The 15113-nt window shown below is 47.0% G+C and overlaps 2 protein-coding genes across 3 annotated transcripts; one reads left to right on the plus strand and one right to left on the minus strand.

The window, feature by feature from the left end:
- On the minus strand, nucleotides 1-6423 carry EME1 (essential meiotic structure-specific endonuclease 1). Of its 2 annotated transcripts, none has more exons than XM_033139232.1 (8): nucleotides 5567-6423; nucleotides 5209-5336; nucleotides 4524-4613; nucleotides 3276-3388; nucleotides 2392-2530; nucleotides 2042-2157; nucleotides 647-798; nucleotides 1-273 (listed from the first exon to the last, which is right to left on the minus strand). In XM_033139232.1, exons 1-8 carry the CDS (start codon nucleotides 6375-6377, stop codon nucleotides 128-130), a joined length of 1695 nt encoding a protein of 564 aa, XP_032995123.1. In that variant the 5' UTR covers nucleotides 6378-6423; the 3' UTR covers nucleotides 1-127. The 2 variants fall into 2 exon arrangements, with proteins under 2 accessions (XP_032995123.1, XP_032995122.1); XM_033139231.1 differs by having other exon boundaries at nucleotides 647-836.
- A 1472-nt stretch (nucleotides 6424-7895) lies between these two features.
- Nucleotides 7896-13253, plus strand: MRPL27 (mitochondrial ribosomal protein L27). Its single transcript, XM_033139233.1, has 4 exons — nucleotides 7896-7987; nucleotides 10118-10240; nucleotides 11123-11190; nucleotides 12829-13253. The coding sequence occupies exons 1-4, from the start codon at nucleotides 7933-7935 to the stop codon at nucleotides 13033-13035; spliced, it is 453 nt and encodes a 150-aa protein (XP_032995124.1). The 5' UTR covers nucleotides 7896-7932; the 3' UTR covers nucleotides 13036-13253.
- Nucleotides 13254-15113: the final 1860 nt, after the last annotated feature.

Here is a 15113-nt window from a genome sequence, read left to right on the forward strand (position 1 = left end):
TATTTTCAGAAAACGTTTAGTTTTAACATTTCTTCCCGCTATTAAAAAAAAAAAAAGATTTGAACAAAGTTTTTATTTAAAATACATAGTTCAACATCACCCAGTAGCATCCAGGGAAAGGTCAGGGTTATGTGAAGTCATCTGCAGATAAATCCGTTTGGATAGCTCTGGGCCAACCCGCCTTGTAGTAGCCGTCACCCCATCGCCACGGCGGACAGGTATCTCTGCAAGGAGGTTGTGCCGCTCCTGTAGAGAAGAGCGGGTGTCGTAGGCCTAAATGTAACACAGAAATAATGTTACATAATCAAAAAATGCGATATATGAATAAACTTAACTACTAAATTGCCAAATCGGTCTAAGATTGGTTTACTAAAGAAGCCAAGTATGTGCCATAGAGCAGCTGGCCCATATAGACAGCCTGAAGTTACATTTACTTTTTTTCAGAGATGATTTATCCACCTACAATCCCACTGCTGGGGCATTGGATAATTGCACTTCCCATAGTAAGTTTGTACAGTAGTCTAGATAAGAGAGCAGTCGGCCGATTGATCCTTTAGCTAGTTACTCCTAGCCAGAGCCTCCCATTGCCTGCTCTCCTCCCCACCACCACGGTTACAGCCTAGAATACAGTATTCCTTTGGCGTACCTGTTTCAGAAGTAGAGGAGATGGATATTTGGCCGCGATGGCATTGGCTGTCTCTAGGCTGACCCGGTTGAACTGCTGTATCTGCCTCTTCCAAACTTGTAGCAGCCCCTTTCCAAAGCGGTCCACCTTCATACCCCCGATCCAGTCTCCCTCTAGGCAGAAGGAGAAGCTGGTTTTATCTCGTTCCCTTCTGCAAATGATGCGAACAAGAAACACAACAAAGTTATGTGCGTATTGCATCTAGCGCTTGTGCTCATCTCTAAGGAGATTATCTGTCCACAGCAGAAAGCAAGGAAAGGAAATTCTCATACAGATACCAAGAGTAGGTCTTTCCATGTGTCAAGCACACATTAGAAGGTGTCTGTTTTCACATTTCCATCTGAACATTGAGATGAGCTCCTCTTCTTTCAAAATCTCAGCACCTTGTGCAAACGTTGTCAGGTCTTTCCAAATATCAAGAGTATTAAAAAGCATTGAAATCAAGAGCTTTAAAGTACACAAACTGAGTGTCTCAGTCACTTCAAGGAATTGAGCCTGCTTCACATGTTACAGCAGGAGAAAAATTGTCAAGTGGGTCTGACAACTCTCTTTCCTATAACATATCCAGAGAGAATTTATAGCTGCCAGGTATGCTCACTATGTGTTTCAAATACAAAGTGCACTTCAAATACTGCAGGAGAGACACTGTCAGGCTGCAGTGGAAATTCCTGGCCCTGACTTTCCTCCAACATGAAGGCCAAAGATGGTGGTGTTTCAGGCAGGAATTTGGAGAATGGGAGTCAACTGCAGACATAGAGGATTGGAGACCACTACTGGCAGCGGAATGGAACAAATCCTTGCAGGAGAAACCCCAATCCTGGCAGGAATCCACAAACGCATCTCAAGTGATATCTGAAACTAAGGCAGCAGGTGCTAAATGGGAGATTGAGCCAAGTGTGAATTCCTGCATCCCATACTGACCCTTAGGGTGCCAGTTAGACCCAATCATGCCAGGAAGTGGGCCTCATGGCAAAAGTCAGTATTTGAGATTCCACCAGAAGGCACAGCACTCGGAAGAAGAAGGAGGAGGAGGAGTTTGGATTTGATATCCTGCTTTTCACTCCTCTTAAGGGGTCTCAAAGCGGCTAACATTCTCCTTTCCCTTCCTCCCCCACAACAAACACTCTGTGAGGTGAGTGGGGCTGAGAGACTTCAAAGAAGTGTGACTAGCCCAAGGTCACCCAGCAGCTGCATGTGGAGGAGTGGAGACATGAACCCGGTTCCCCAGATTACGAGTCTACCGCTCTTAACCACTACACCACACACTGGGAGAGAGCCCGGTGCCCACATAACTCAGCGGCACGCCAGAAAACGAAGCTACTGAGATGTGCTCAGGGAAGTGTTTGCTTCACTCACTTGAATGGAGCTTCTGCCACAGCCTTGGTGAATGTACTGGCAAAGTCGGCAAACTCCTTCCAGCTCTCGAGGAGTCGAACTTGGACACCCGTCTGAAGCTGCAGAGCCACCAAGCCCTGCAAAGGCAAAGATTGATGGTGAGCAAGGCAGCTTAGCTTTGGGATAAGAGTCTGGCGTCTCCTGCACCCTCCTGGTGATTAATAATAGTCTTCATAATCATAGACATCACAGCATTATAGTATTTACTCATCAGCCAAGTGCCTGGGCAGGGTATTCCCAAAGAAGTTACCCTGGAGGAAGAAGCGGAACAAAAAAGCAACACGTGGGACACTGACTCCATGCTCACTCACTTCTTCCACGTCCAGTCTGGATAGGTTTGGGACAGAATTTGCCTTTCCTCTCCAATTCCTCTGTTTGCTCTGCTCCTGGGCCTCACTGCCACTCTGCAACGCTTGCTGCAGTTTCTTCCGAGACTTAAGCTTGTGAGAACTGAGAAGACAAAGAACGAATGAACAGCCCACATTGGCGGTAACAACTATTTGCATTGCTAAAAATCGGCATGGTAAAATATATATGCCCTGCCACACAGTTTCTTGGAATACCGTTCTAGTACAAGATTAGAAAGCTGTGTTTGATTCTGTCATGTTGAAGAAATAGAAGGGCACAACAGAAAGAGTATGCCTCACCATATTGTGAAGGGGTTTTGCAGCCTTTGGTATACTTGTGGTATTCCTTGTTACAATCTCCTGGTGGTCTCAAGCTGCTGAAGAAGCCGAAAGGCGAAACAGGTTGGTTTTATTCCGGAAAACCTTGTTCTGCTTACAGCACCTTATGGACTTCTTATTTCATTTTATGGGATCCACACACATTGGGTTCCTTTTTGTATATTTGTTATAATCTTTATATGTATTCATGTGACAGAGTTGTTGAGTATCAACTGTATTTTACTATATTGTTCGCCCCGGTGTGGAGATAAAATTAGGTATTATATGCAATATTTCCAGCAGGTTACATTTGTTGTGGTTTATGCTGCAACCACAGACAGCACCACTGAGAAAGGTCCAGTAGGCACTGCATGTATATGCGTATGCTGCTCTGCTCAGGTGATGCAAACCGGTGTTTGCTGCACCAGTTTACATGGCTTGTGACTTAGACTGGGGGATGCTGAGGAGCCTATTGCCATGACTGTTTACAGTGGGGAGGCAGCGTTTGGAAATTTCAGCAACATTCTAACCTGAAATATTTTTCTAGTTCTACTACAGCCAGGGCCAGAGTTTTCCCAGGGGTTTTCTTCATGACTTTTGCCGCAAAGCTCTGCAGAGTCTCAGTGGGCCCTTCCATGCTAACCTGGGGGCAAGAAACATACAAGAAAACAGAGACTATATATTCCTGGACCAAAGTTAAAACAACAACAACAACAACCACCTCCAATTGACGGTATAAGGCTCACATTCTATCTCCGGACAAAACCATACGTAGTGCTGAAGTTTCAGGTTCATGCACTTGCCAGTTTTTGAGAATGAAACAATACCTGGGCCACCTCCTATATACCAAGGGTGTTGAACCTTCTCCAGCTCAAGGACTGTAATATCTTGTTGGGAACCATACCAGTGGTAGGCAGGGAAAGAGGCAGAAGTGGGCGAGTGTGACTCTTACCTCTGTATAGTAATAATATGTCAGGGAAACCCCCCTCCCCGCGGCTGGTAGGGTCACGGGAACGTTTACAGTATAGAGAACCTTCTAAGCTGATTACCAGTTCGTCCTCTCCCGAAAGCACCGGAAGCGACCACTCCTCCAGCGGGGAGGGGGAGTCAGAGGCAGGAAGGCAGTGCAGGGGCTCTGAAAGGATGGCAGAGCCTGAATGCCAGAGGGATAGCGGGGAACGGGGTCAGGTTCCCACGCTCCGAGGGCGCAGACGGGAAGGACGTGGCAGGGGGAGGCGTGGGTTTAGAATCCCGCGCCTTTTTTGCTGGACAAAGAACCGGAAGGATTCATTCCTGGACTCTGCGGAGGGATGAGATGGACGTTTGATCTTTTGCTCCACTGTACATAGCTGTGCACAATAAAGAACTTAGTTTTTAGAAGTTCTGCGTCTGGCGCTTTACTCATGAGCAACCACTGAACGTCCTTACATAATAATAATAATTTTATTAGTGATACCCTGCCCATCTGGCTGGGTTGCCCCAGCCACCCAGGAGGCTACATTCCAGCCCTCCTGAAACCAGAGGTTCCTGCACACAAACACGCACATCCACCCATCCAGGAAGCAAGTAGTATTATCAGAGCTCAAGTACACATCACAACCAAGCAAAGGCATTTGATCACACGGAGCAGGACTGGTAAGCGGATGTAGTCTATAGATAGGGCTTGGCAGAGAGGCCTGGAGGACTCACTAGGCCTCAAGCCTGAACACTGATAGATTGTTTTTAAATAGATGGTTACTTGGGTAGCAGTTAAGACACTACATCTTGAGTGACCTCACCTGTTTATAGTTATGGATCATAGCAACAAATTCTTCTAGCAGCACTAGGACCAGAAGGTTGGGTTCTTCTGTCCAGTTGTCTTCTTCAGCCTAGAGGAACAAACGAACATTTAAGGCCGGACAGTATAAAGGAGAGGGCTATTGCTATTAAAAAGAAACAAGGGATGTATAAACTGCTATGTATGCTCCAGAATAAGGAAGCCAAATTCCTGAAGGAGAGAAATAACCAACAAATGGGAGTGAAGAATATTTGTTGAACTGACCTAATTATGGCTAGAGTGTGGGCAAGTTTGTGGGCAATGAAGAGAGGTATGTTGGGAGACCAAAAATGGGGAGGTCCTGGAGATCTTTTTCTCCCTACCAAATCAGAAAGCTGAAAGGTTTCTAGAGGAATACTCTGCCGCACTGCCCATATAATGCAACAGACCTCCTTTGATTGCAAAAATGTACATTCCACAAGGCTCTAGCAAACAGACGGATAACTCTTGGCATATTTGCTCAGGTAACGTGGAGGATATTGCCGGATGTGTCGTTAAATGCACGCGACAAGCATCAGAAAGGTGGGTGGGAAAGGATGTGCTATCAGGGAGATCACCACAGGGATAGCTCAGCATCAGTTCAACCGCCTCCCACTATGACTTCAGCGCTAGAGGCGGGGGGAGCCTTTGAAGAAATGTAATCCTACCTGACCTAGTCCAGTTTTCCTTCTCCAGGTGATACTGTAAGGAACAGCTTGACTCTCAATCACACAGCTGCACTCCATTGCCTGCAGAGCAGTAAGCACCAGCCCGCCACCTTCAATCTGTAATAGACCTAAGGAGAGGACAGAGATCAGCTGCAGGGCCAGTCCGATACATTTCTCTTGCTGAAACTCCTCAGGTGACTCCGAGCAAACCGTGGGGCTTGCAACAGCTCTGTTTCCCAACACACCCCTTGCATGAGCTGCCACGCTCTGCCAAATGGTAGGGCCGGCTCCAGGACAGGGGTCCATTGGGAGGGCAGGCAGTTAACACCCAGCAGAGCTAAAAATGAAGGGGCAGTACCTGGATCTAGGACTGCTTGAATGTGTTTCAGACACTCTTCTGGCCTCTGGGCCTTCCACCGGTTAGCAAGGGCCTTCCTCCTCTCTCTTTCCTGCTGCTGCTGCAGCATCTTCTGGGGTTCCTGCTCATTTCTCCTCTGCCGGGCTTTGCCCAGTTCCACTTGGCTGCGCTTTGTTTTCGTCTGAAGAGGCAAAGGTTTCAGGTTTTCCTCTGCCGCCTGACAGCCGCCGTTTTGCACCAAGCGGTCGGAGACACAAACGGTCGGCCGAAGCACAGTCTGTTTCTTGGGATCCAATGAACCCAGTTCCTGGTCGCTATCTGACAGTTCCCATGTGCTGGGTACAGCCCTTCCCTGGGTTCCTTGGCCTCTGGGTAGCTGTGACAGCTGCCTGCAATCTGTGACCGCTTTCTCATCAACGGAGCAGAGTCCGTTTCCTCCAGCGGAGTCTTGCTTGCTCAGTTCCCGGATCCTAGTATACGAAGGACAAGCGGAGGAAGGCTCAGACGTCAAAAGCTTCCTCTTGAGCCTTTCAGCCAAGGGAATAACTTCCTCCTCCTCCTCACTCTCGCTGCTGAGCTGCACAATCGCTTTCAGACAAGCGGGAGCCCTGGCCGAATCCTGGCTGCCACGTGGCTTTTTCCATGCAGGAGAGGCCACAGACGAATCTTCTGAGTCTGAGCTGCAGAGCACAACCACATTCTCTTCTAGAGGAGGAGTTTGGACAATGCTTTTGATGCTTGGAGGCTGCTTCTTCAGGAAATCAAAGGTTGGCAGCTCCTCGCCATCACTGTCCCCCAACTCTGGGGACATGGTGTTCAGCCTCACGTGATGAGCGGAGTGCCAGGGGAAATGGGGCCCGCCTGAGGAAAATAAGCACCAAGTTTTAGCCCAAACGACAACAGCTGCAACCTCTTAGGCACGAGAAGCAGACATTGGGCATCATCATTCCCCCACAGCAGCCTTCGCCAGCCTGGGGTAATCCAGACATCTTGGACTACAATTCCCATCATCTGGCTGAGGCTGATGGGCATTGTAGTCCAAAAGATCTGGAGGGTCCCGGGTTGGCAATGGCTGCCCCGGGAGCTTGATGAGGTTCCCCTTCCAGCAGGAAGAATCAAGAGCTGTAGACTGTCCAGGTGCTTGGGAGAGAAGAGAGAAAAACATCCAGAGACCCAAACATCTGGGGCTACCTGGCCCCAGCAGCTAGGTAGCACATGGAGGGGGTGAGTACTGACCGCTACTCCATATGGTTGTCGCAGAATCTGAAAGAGCAAATAGTATCAACAATAGTAATATCGTAAGCCACGGGTCTGGACATTACACTCCCCCCGCCTCCCTTCGTGATGTACTACTAAATTTTTAAAAAACCAAACCCTTTATGTTTTTTTTTTTGTTTGTTTACATGACTTATAAGCCCACTTTCGGGGCCAGCCTGCTCAAACAGGTGTACAATAGCATGTTTTAAACAATACAACAAAACCACACCATAAATTACTAAAAACACCAACAAACTAAAACAGATAATGAAAGCTGCAGTACTTTGTGAATCCTATGGCTTTCATTGCAACTGTGCTGCTTAGCCTATTTTTTCCAGTTGTTTTGTTAATGGTGCTTTATAGAGCGCTAATTATTATTATTATTAATGCCTCGCTGATCCAGCTGGGTTTCCCCAGCCACTCTGGGTGGCTTACAACATATCTAAAAACATAAATGAAACCACCAAGCGTTAAAAACCTCCCGATGCAGCGCTGCCTTTAGATGTCTCCTAAAAATTGTGTAATTCTTTATCTCCTTGGCATCTGAATGGTTTTGTTGATTATTTTGTTCATTATTCTATCTACCGGTATGTTGTGTCTGTGATGTTCTGCTATCGCTCTTTCTTTGTGATTCACGGGGAACGAAAAGCGGCATAAAAGTATAATCAAGCAAGCAATCAAGGAACCCCCCCCCGTGTGTCCTAGGGGCGGGGGGGGCGCCTTCAGAGGACCCACCTTGTCAGCCCACCTTGGGGTAGGTCTGAATTTCATCCCCGGAGACTCGTTTTTCAACAGTTGAGTCCCTGGAATGATGAGCGATAAAGCTAGGAGGAAGGTGCTTCTAAGCACGTGCAGAGCGCCCCCCCCACCCCTCTTTGAAAAGGAAGGAAGGGGTACAAAGAGCTTTCTCGGCGGTACCTCTCTCCCTCTCTGCTCAGAAACAGAAGCAGCCGCTCTCCTCTTCCTTATTCCTGGTCCGCAGCAGTTGGGATGGAGCCCGGGAATCGGAGCCTCATTCAAACGCGGCGCTTCTCCCCGCAAGCCCCGGATCCGGAAGCCGTGCAAGGCGGAGCCGGCCGGATTGACGACCAGGAGGCGGCGAAGGTCAAATGGCGGCGCTGCTCGGCAGGCTCTCGCCTTGGGCTCTCGGCTCCGGAGGGCAACGTGAGTGGCGGGCGGAGGGAGCCTGGGAAGGGTTCAAGTCCCGGGGAAACGGGGTGGGGAGAGATCCGAGACGCGTGCAATAGACGGGCAGGCGGGATGCATGAGGCGGGAGTGCAAAACATGCCCCATCGCCGGAATGGCTGCAAACGCTCGTAGCCTGGGAAGGGAGTTCATTTTTATTTATTTTTGCAGAGTTTCCTGTTCAGAATCGGGTTTTACTCTCTCTCCCCCCCCCCCAACCGTTTTAATATCCTTCCTTCCTTTTCTCCCTCCCACCCTTTGGTGAAATTTTGCCTGTTAAGGGTTTGGGCATTTTTGTCTGTTCGCGTCGTCGTGGGAGGTGGTTGGGATATTTTTTTTATCATCTCATTACTCCGCCCAGTGCCGGATTTACGTAGAATAAGCTAAACAAGCTATAGTTTAGGACCCGATTCTCTTGGGAGCCCCCCCCCAAAAAAAATTAAAGGGGGGGGGAACTGGGTGGACATTCCCAAAATATAAGATAAAAAACAAATAAAATAAAATCTACATACAGCAACAGTGTTTTGTGTTGTGTAGGCGCCTATGATACCTATTAGGTCCATAAATTACCATATAGCATATATTCAACACAAAGAACAGCAACAATTTGTTGTTGACAAAGGGCAGATGGACATGTAAAGGGCCCCGTTACCTTTAGTAGCTTAGGGCCTCATCAAACCTAAATCCGGCCCTGGCTCCTCCCCTGAGCTAATGGAGTAATTCATTCATAAAAGAATGGGCAACCCCTTTTCAATACAGCCCAATTAATAGGCATGGCAGTATGGCTAAAATGCATCCGTATATATGTGTGTGTGTGTGTGTGTGTGTGTGTGTGTGTGTGTGTGTGTGTGTGTGTGTGTGTGTATATATATATATATGTATGTATATATATATATATCTATCTATCTATCTATCTATCTATCTATCTATCTATCTATCAGTGGTTCCCTACCTTTTTTTGACCATGCCCCACCTAAGCATCTCTAAAATCCTGATGCACCCCCCCCCCCCCGTGACATATAATTCTTATTATTTAAAAGGTGAACTATTTACATGGAGGAAGCGTAAAAGGCCATTCACTGTTAATAACTCATTCTTGAATTGCCCCCCTTAAAAATCAAATGGCCCCCCTGTGGGGCATGTGCCCTATAATTGGGAACCATGGACCTGTATGTATGTATGTATGTATGTATGTATGCATGCATGCATAGATGGAATGGGTTTGCATTAAGAGATCTTCAGGCCAGGCCTGTTTTATTTTCCCATGCATTACGCCCGGGAAAATAAAATAGGCCTGGCCTGACCAGGCAGAGGGCCTTCTTGGTAGTGGCGCCCTCCCTGTGGAACACCCTCCTTTCAGATGTCGAGATAAAGAACTACAGTATGTACAGAACTTTTAGAAGACATCCGAAGACAGTCCCGTATCTGGAAGTTTGCTTGCTATTTTTTGACATTTTAGTTGACCATTTTAAAGAGACTTCAGATTTTTAAAAATAAAAATAAAAGTGGCAGTGTAACCTGTAGCTGTGAATGCTAATGTAACCTACTTCTTCCTCTGTTCAGTTTATTTGGTGGGTTTCTCTCTGAAATAAAGATTTAGCATGCAGAATTGGCAAATAGCAACCCAGCAGATGAAATCACCATCCCTGCTGTGAAATAATCTTAGTGGTATTTCATCTCTGCTTCACTAACACCACTGGTTCAAACATCCTTGTCTACAATATGTGACAGTCTTTAAAAAGTGAATTAATAACCCCCCCTTTTTTTACAAGCTAATATATAGCCTGGAAAAAAACAGCTTTTCTTCCTTTGATAGTATAAAAGCCAGCAATTATTTGGCTCTGCATCTAAAAAAAAATGGTCACCCAGATACTCATGATTGAGTTGCAGTTTGAACTGGGGACTGCTGGCTCACAGCTCATGGTCATCACTGCAACACTGACCAGTTCTCCCCAACCCACCCTCTCAAACTTTCAAAGAACGTAAAACACTTTAGTATTCAGTGGCTGGTGTGAGGTTTCTTTCTCAGTTTAAATATTTGTCAGTTTATATCCCCCCCCACCAGTTTCGATGAGTTTTTCATTTCTCTTTCTTTCTCTCTCTCCACAGTTTTGCCTATTTCCCCCCTGGGTGCAGTTGCAGTGAGGTTTGCATCTAAGAAGAGTGGAGGCAGTTCCAAAAATCTCGGGGGGAAAAGTCCTGGGAAAAGTTATGGAGCAAAAAAATTGGACGGTAAGTCCCTTGGCTCTTTTTGCAGCTGCCTTTCAGTTTATTTTTCTTGCTGCCAGCTGTCTGGCTGCGCAGGGATGTTTTCAAGAAGGCATATACCTGTATTATGAATGTGTGTTGGCAAGACAGGCCAGTAGGTGGCAGAATTGCCCTGAACAACAACAGGATTCTGCTTACTTGGAAGCACACAGTACTGCTAATTGAAATTTGTGCACGGATATTAATTCTCTTTGGGATGCAAATTCAGGAGTTGTGCAGCAAGGGAGAGCCTCAGTAAGCGAAGTGGAATGCACCATCCAGTTTACATTGCATGTGTTACTCTTGTCTGTACTGCATGTGCACCAGGTGTGGAGAGCTCATTCGGTAAAGCACGGGACTCTCGATCTCAGGGTCGCGGTTTGAGCCCCGCGTTGGGCAAAAGATTCCTGCATTGCAGGGGGTTGGGCTGGATGACCCTCAGAGTTCCCTTCCAACTCTACAATTCCATGGGTCTAAAACCTGTGGCCCTCCAGGTGTTGCTGAATTACAGCTCTTGTCGTCTCCGACCATTGGCCATGTTTGCTGAAGCTAATGGGAGTTGCAGTTCAGCAACACGTAGCAGGTGTCGCCATTACTCCCAGGTATTGACATCCTTAGTATAAGCCCAAGGTTTGCAGATGTATTAAAAGTTGTTTGGAGAGAATGCTAAAGGAAGGCTATGTGTGGCTGAGAGAGACCAAGACAGGTTTTCTAATTTATGTGATCTTGCATCATCCGAAATGGGTATTCCTTTGTAAGAAATGAGACTAGTTTTTGTTCCGTGGAGCGATTCCTATTCAGCTTGCCTGCTTTCATCATGGAAGCCGATTTCTTCACTTCATTGCTTCATCTTAACACCTTTTGCAGGAAACTTTGTCCACGCTGGCAACATACTGGCAACACAGCGGGTGATTCGCTGGCACCCCGGGGCTCACGTAAGTTATTCTTTTTGGTATTCCCAAGGGTGTTTATAATTGAGACTTTGCTTGTTCTGCTCCACCTTCAGCAAACTTCCTGCTTCCTTTTCATTCTGTATTATCCTGAAATGAGCCAAGTTTCTTTTTACTAACCTTCTCTTGAAGGCTTCCAGGGCAGTTGCTTATTCTAACAAGATATTGGAGCCTTCTCAGCCCTCGCCTCTGAAAGTAAAGCTTTTGCAATCCTGTTTTAAGTGACATTTGGATTCAGTGAACAATATAAAATAGAAAATTCTTTCCAGTAGCACCTTAGAGACCAACTGAGTTTGTTCTTGGTATGAGCTTTCGTGTGCATGCACACTTCTTCAGAATATAGTTCAGCTTCGCGCACCTGAATGTCTCAGGTACATTGGAAAAACATTGCTCAGTCATGGATCTAAAAATAAATGGGCAAATTACACTGTAGTCATGCGACAGGAAAGCGGGAGAACACTTCACAGCTCACAGTGTGATAAGACAGGGGAGTTCTGCTTGCTGCTCACCACAACTTGCAATATTTCAAACATATTTTTTCCCCTTTTTAAAAGAAAGGTCTTTCTGCAGAGCTCCCAAACCATGCCAGGAAATACCTGGGCAGAATAGTGTAACATAATCCCAAATCCCAACGAAGCCAAACCCATTTGAGATAAGTCTTAGATGACCCGGACTTACTGTAGGTGTGTTGAAATCCCTTATGAGCAGGTGAGGTTTGGCCAAGCCCCGTATCTAGTGCTTTACAGCAGGTGCATGGGCAGATGTCAGAGATGGGGAACCTGTGGCCCATCAACTCCCATTATCCCTCATAACTGGCAATGCAGGCTGATGGGTGTCCCAACAACATCTGGAGGGATACAGGTTCCCCCATCCTTGACTACTGTATCTGTTCCCATTTCTACCGGGCACCCTGACACCCACCAATCATAGCCAGGTGCAAAATCATGGCTGAAAGTTGAGGGAGGGGGTCAGGTGTAAAATGGTGGTTTTGCAGCAGAGCTAATAACCTGCTGCCTCCCGGGAGGCACAAACACTGCGATGACCTGCATATAAAAATACAAATCTGAATAAGAGAACTTCTGGCCAAATTTAATAGCCCAGCTATTAAATAGTTTTAATCAGTTTTTGATGCGGTCTTTTAAATTGTTGTGACCTGCCCTGGGATCTTAGGGCGAAGGGCAGGCAATAAATCAAATAATTAGAAGCATTTCTAATAGGAAGTGGATTAAGCCTTTTGGTTTTGCTGCTGTTCAGCAATTGAGATCCGTAAATGCTTACTGCAGATCATCCAGCGATCTACTTTTTGCCCATCCGTATTTTCATAGGAGTAAGCCAAGTGGGGTGAAAGATCCAATGGGGAAAGTGAATGGGAATAGGGAACCAGCAGTTTAATAATAGTCTTATATGGTGATGAAGCATTATTGTCCTATGCCATGGCTTCCGTCTTCATGGCAGCTCTGTGATCAGACATCCAGTGGCTATGCAAACGGCCTTTCTCACATGAGCAGAGCCGTGAGTTTAGTTGCCTGTGTACCAAAACACACCAAGGTGCTGACATATACCACTGGGCATCACTACTCTGCTCCAGAGTCTTAAATTTTCCTCCTGTTCACCTGTTAATAGGTGGGAATAGGCCGCAACAAGTGGCTCTACGCGCTCGAAGACGGGATTGTGCGATACACGAAGGAAGTCTACGTGCCGCGTCCCCGCAGCAAGGAAAGCACAGAGGTGATCTGCCAGTTGCCCAGAGGAGCTGTGCTGTACAAAACTTTCATCAACGTCGTTCCCACTAAAGAGGTGGGGTGTTTCAAGTTGGTCGAGATGCTCTGAGACTTTTGAGGTCCCCTGGACGACAGCATGGAACTGGCCAGCTTTATCTGAGCCCAGATATAAACAGGTCTGAAAATGCTGCTGTAGTTCTGAATGGACTTCTCCTGCTGGGTCACCTGCGGTTGGCGGTTCGATACATTCTAGGGCACCTGGAATGTATTCTCAACAAAGGAGATGATGTTCAAATTTCTTTTCCAAAATAAAAGGGCAGTTCTGTCTTATCCTCTCTTACCATCTTACCAGGAGAGCTAATTCAAGTTGATGTTTTCATCCGATTAGCTCTAATGTAATGGGAGACTTTTGATGGGCTGGTTTGGAGTTGGGTTCTGAACACAAAAGTGTTACGCAGGCATTCTCAGAAGATTTCACACAGCAGCCTGAACGTCTGTAAATGCACATGCAATCATTTCTCCACTAATATTTCAACACAGGAGTGGTTTGATGGAGGCCACGGTCAACGTGCCCTCTGCTGCAACCTCCCCCAATGCCCCCCACCCCCACGGCTGTTCTCCCCCATAGCAAACTTATTGGGAGGGTGGGTGCAGATAGGCAGCAGTGGAGCATGTGCAGACCCACTGGGCAAAGTAGCTGCAGCATCTCCCCAAAATACCCCTGGTCCCTGATGCAGTAGCATACATTGGGGCCCAGAAGCACCGAGGGTTGTGCTGCAGCTCAGCTTACACAAAGCAATCGGACATTGAATGTTTTTTGTAGTGTCTGTTGCTGATTCAGAGTCGATTTCTGTTTCCGGGGTTCATTACTTTGAAATGCTTCTGCAGTGGTGCTAGCTGGCTTTGACACATGTCAAGCCCTGCATCTGTAGCCTTGTCCTTCCAGCGTTGGCTACCATAAATGTAGCGGGAGCGGGTGGCGCTGGGGTCTAAACCGCAGAGCCTGGGGCTTGCCGATCAGGAGGTTGGCAGTTCGAATCCACATGATGGGGTGAGCTCCCATTGCTCTGTCCCAGCTTCTGCCAACCTAGCAGTTTGAAAGCACGCCAGTGCAAGTAGATAAATAGGTACCGCTGCGGCAGGAAGGTAAACGGCATTGCCGTGTGCTCTGGTTTCCATCACAGTGTTCCGTTGTGCCAGAAGGGGTTTAGTCATCCTGGCCACACGACCCAGAAAGCTGTCTGTGGACAAACGCCGGTTCCCTTGGCCTGAAAGGGAGATGAGCGTCACAGCCCCATAGTCTGCTTTGACTGGACTTAACCATCTAGGGGTCCTTTACTTTTACTATAAATATGCAGGAACTGTGGCCTTGCTGTGGTTTGGTGTTTTTTTTTTTTAAGCTGTCCTACTGAGCTGGGAAGCAGCTGTTAGCACAGTCAAGAGGGCATACCTGATGCAGTGCTTTAGGGAGACCCCTGGGCCATTCCGCTCCTAGCCAGGAGTGCCACAGGCTGCCCTTTCATGCTCTAGTCTGCCCTGTGTGTTTGATTGTGTCCCTCAGTTTGCTTTTGCCTCCTGTGCATTTCTTTTTTTTTGGGGGGGGGGGAATTAATCCATTCTTTTTTTTAAAAAAAATCTGGGTTGTAGCACCTCCCTCCATTTTTTTATTTCCAGGCGGGAGGGGAATGCTACCATCTCAAACTATGTAGCCATATACACAGGAAACACCAGCATTTGGAAGAAAGAAAAGCCTAGTAAGGAAAGGGAAAATAGATGATGCAATGCATGCATGAATGCAGTAGACACAAGGTTGAATCCACCAAAGTCGCTGCTCGCATGGGATGTCTTTGGCAACACAACAGAACTTCCCCTGCCTCTGTGCACCTCCTCCTGCATTGCCCGATATCTGCAGCAGAGGCTTGCCCAAGGAGATTTGGGGTGTGTGGAAAGGGAGTCAAGTTCCCTTGTGCCGACATCTGTTTTCTAATGGTAATAATGCAGAATTGATCTGCAGTGAGCTTTTATTTCTGGAATTTAAACTAGTTTGTCAAGTAGCACTTTTCAGGCGCAGAAATATGCAACGTAGCTAGCTAGCTAGTGTGGGGAGTTTGTAGAGGAGGAAAAAGAACTCAGTCTCCATGGATTCTAGAATATAATAATGTGTATTCAGCCTTAGTGTTGTGTGTC

Source organism: Lacerta agilis, chromosome 2, assembly GCF_009819535.1.
Source record: "Lacerta agilis isolate rLacAgi1 chromosome 2, rLacAgi1.pri, whole genome shotgun sequence".
In the NCBI taxonomy this organism is placed as follows: domain Eukaryota; kingdom Metazoa; phylum Chordata; class Lepidosauria; order Squamata; family Lacertidae; genus Lacerta; species Lacerta agilis.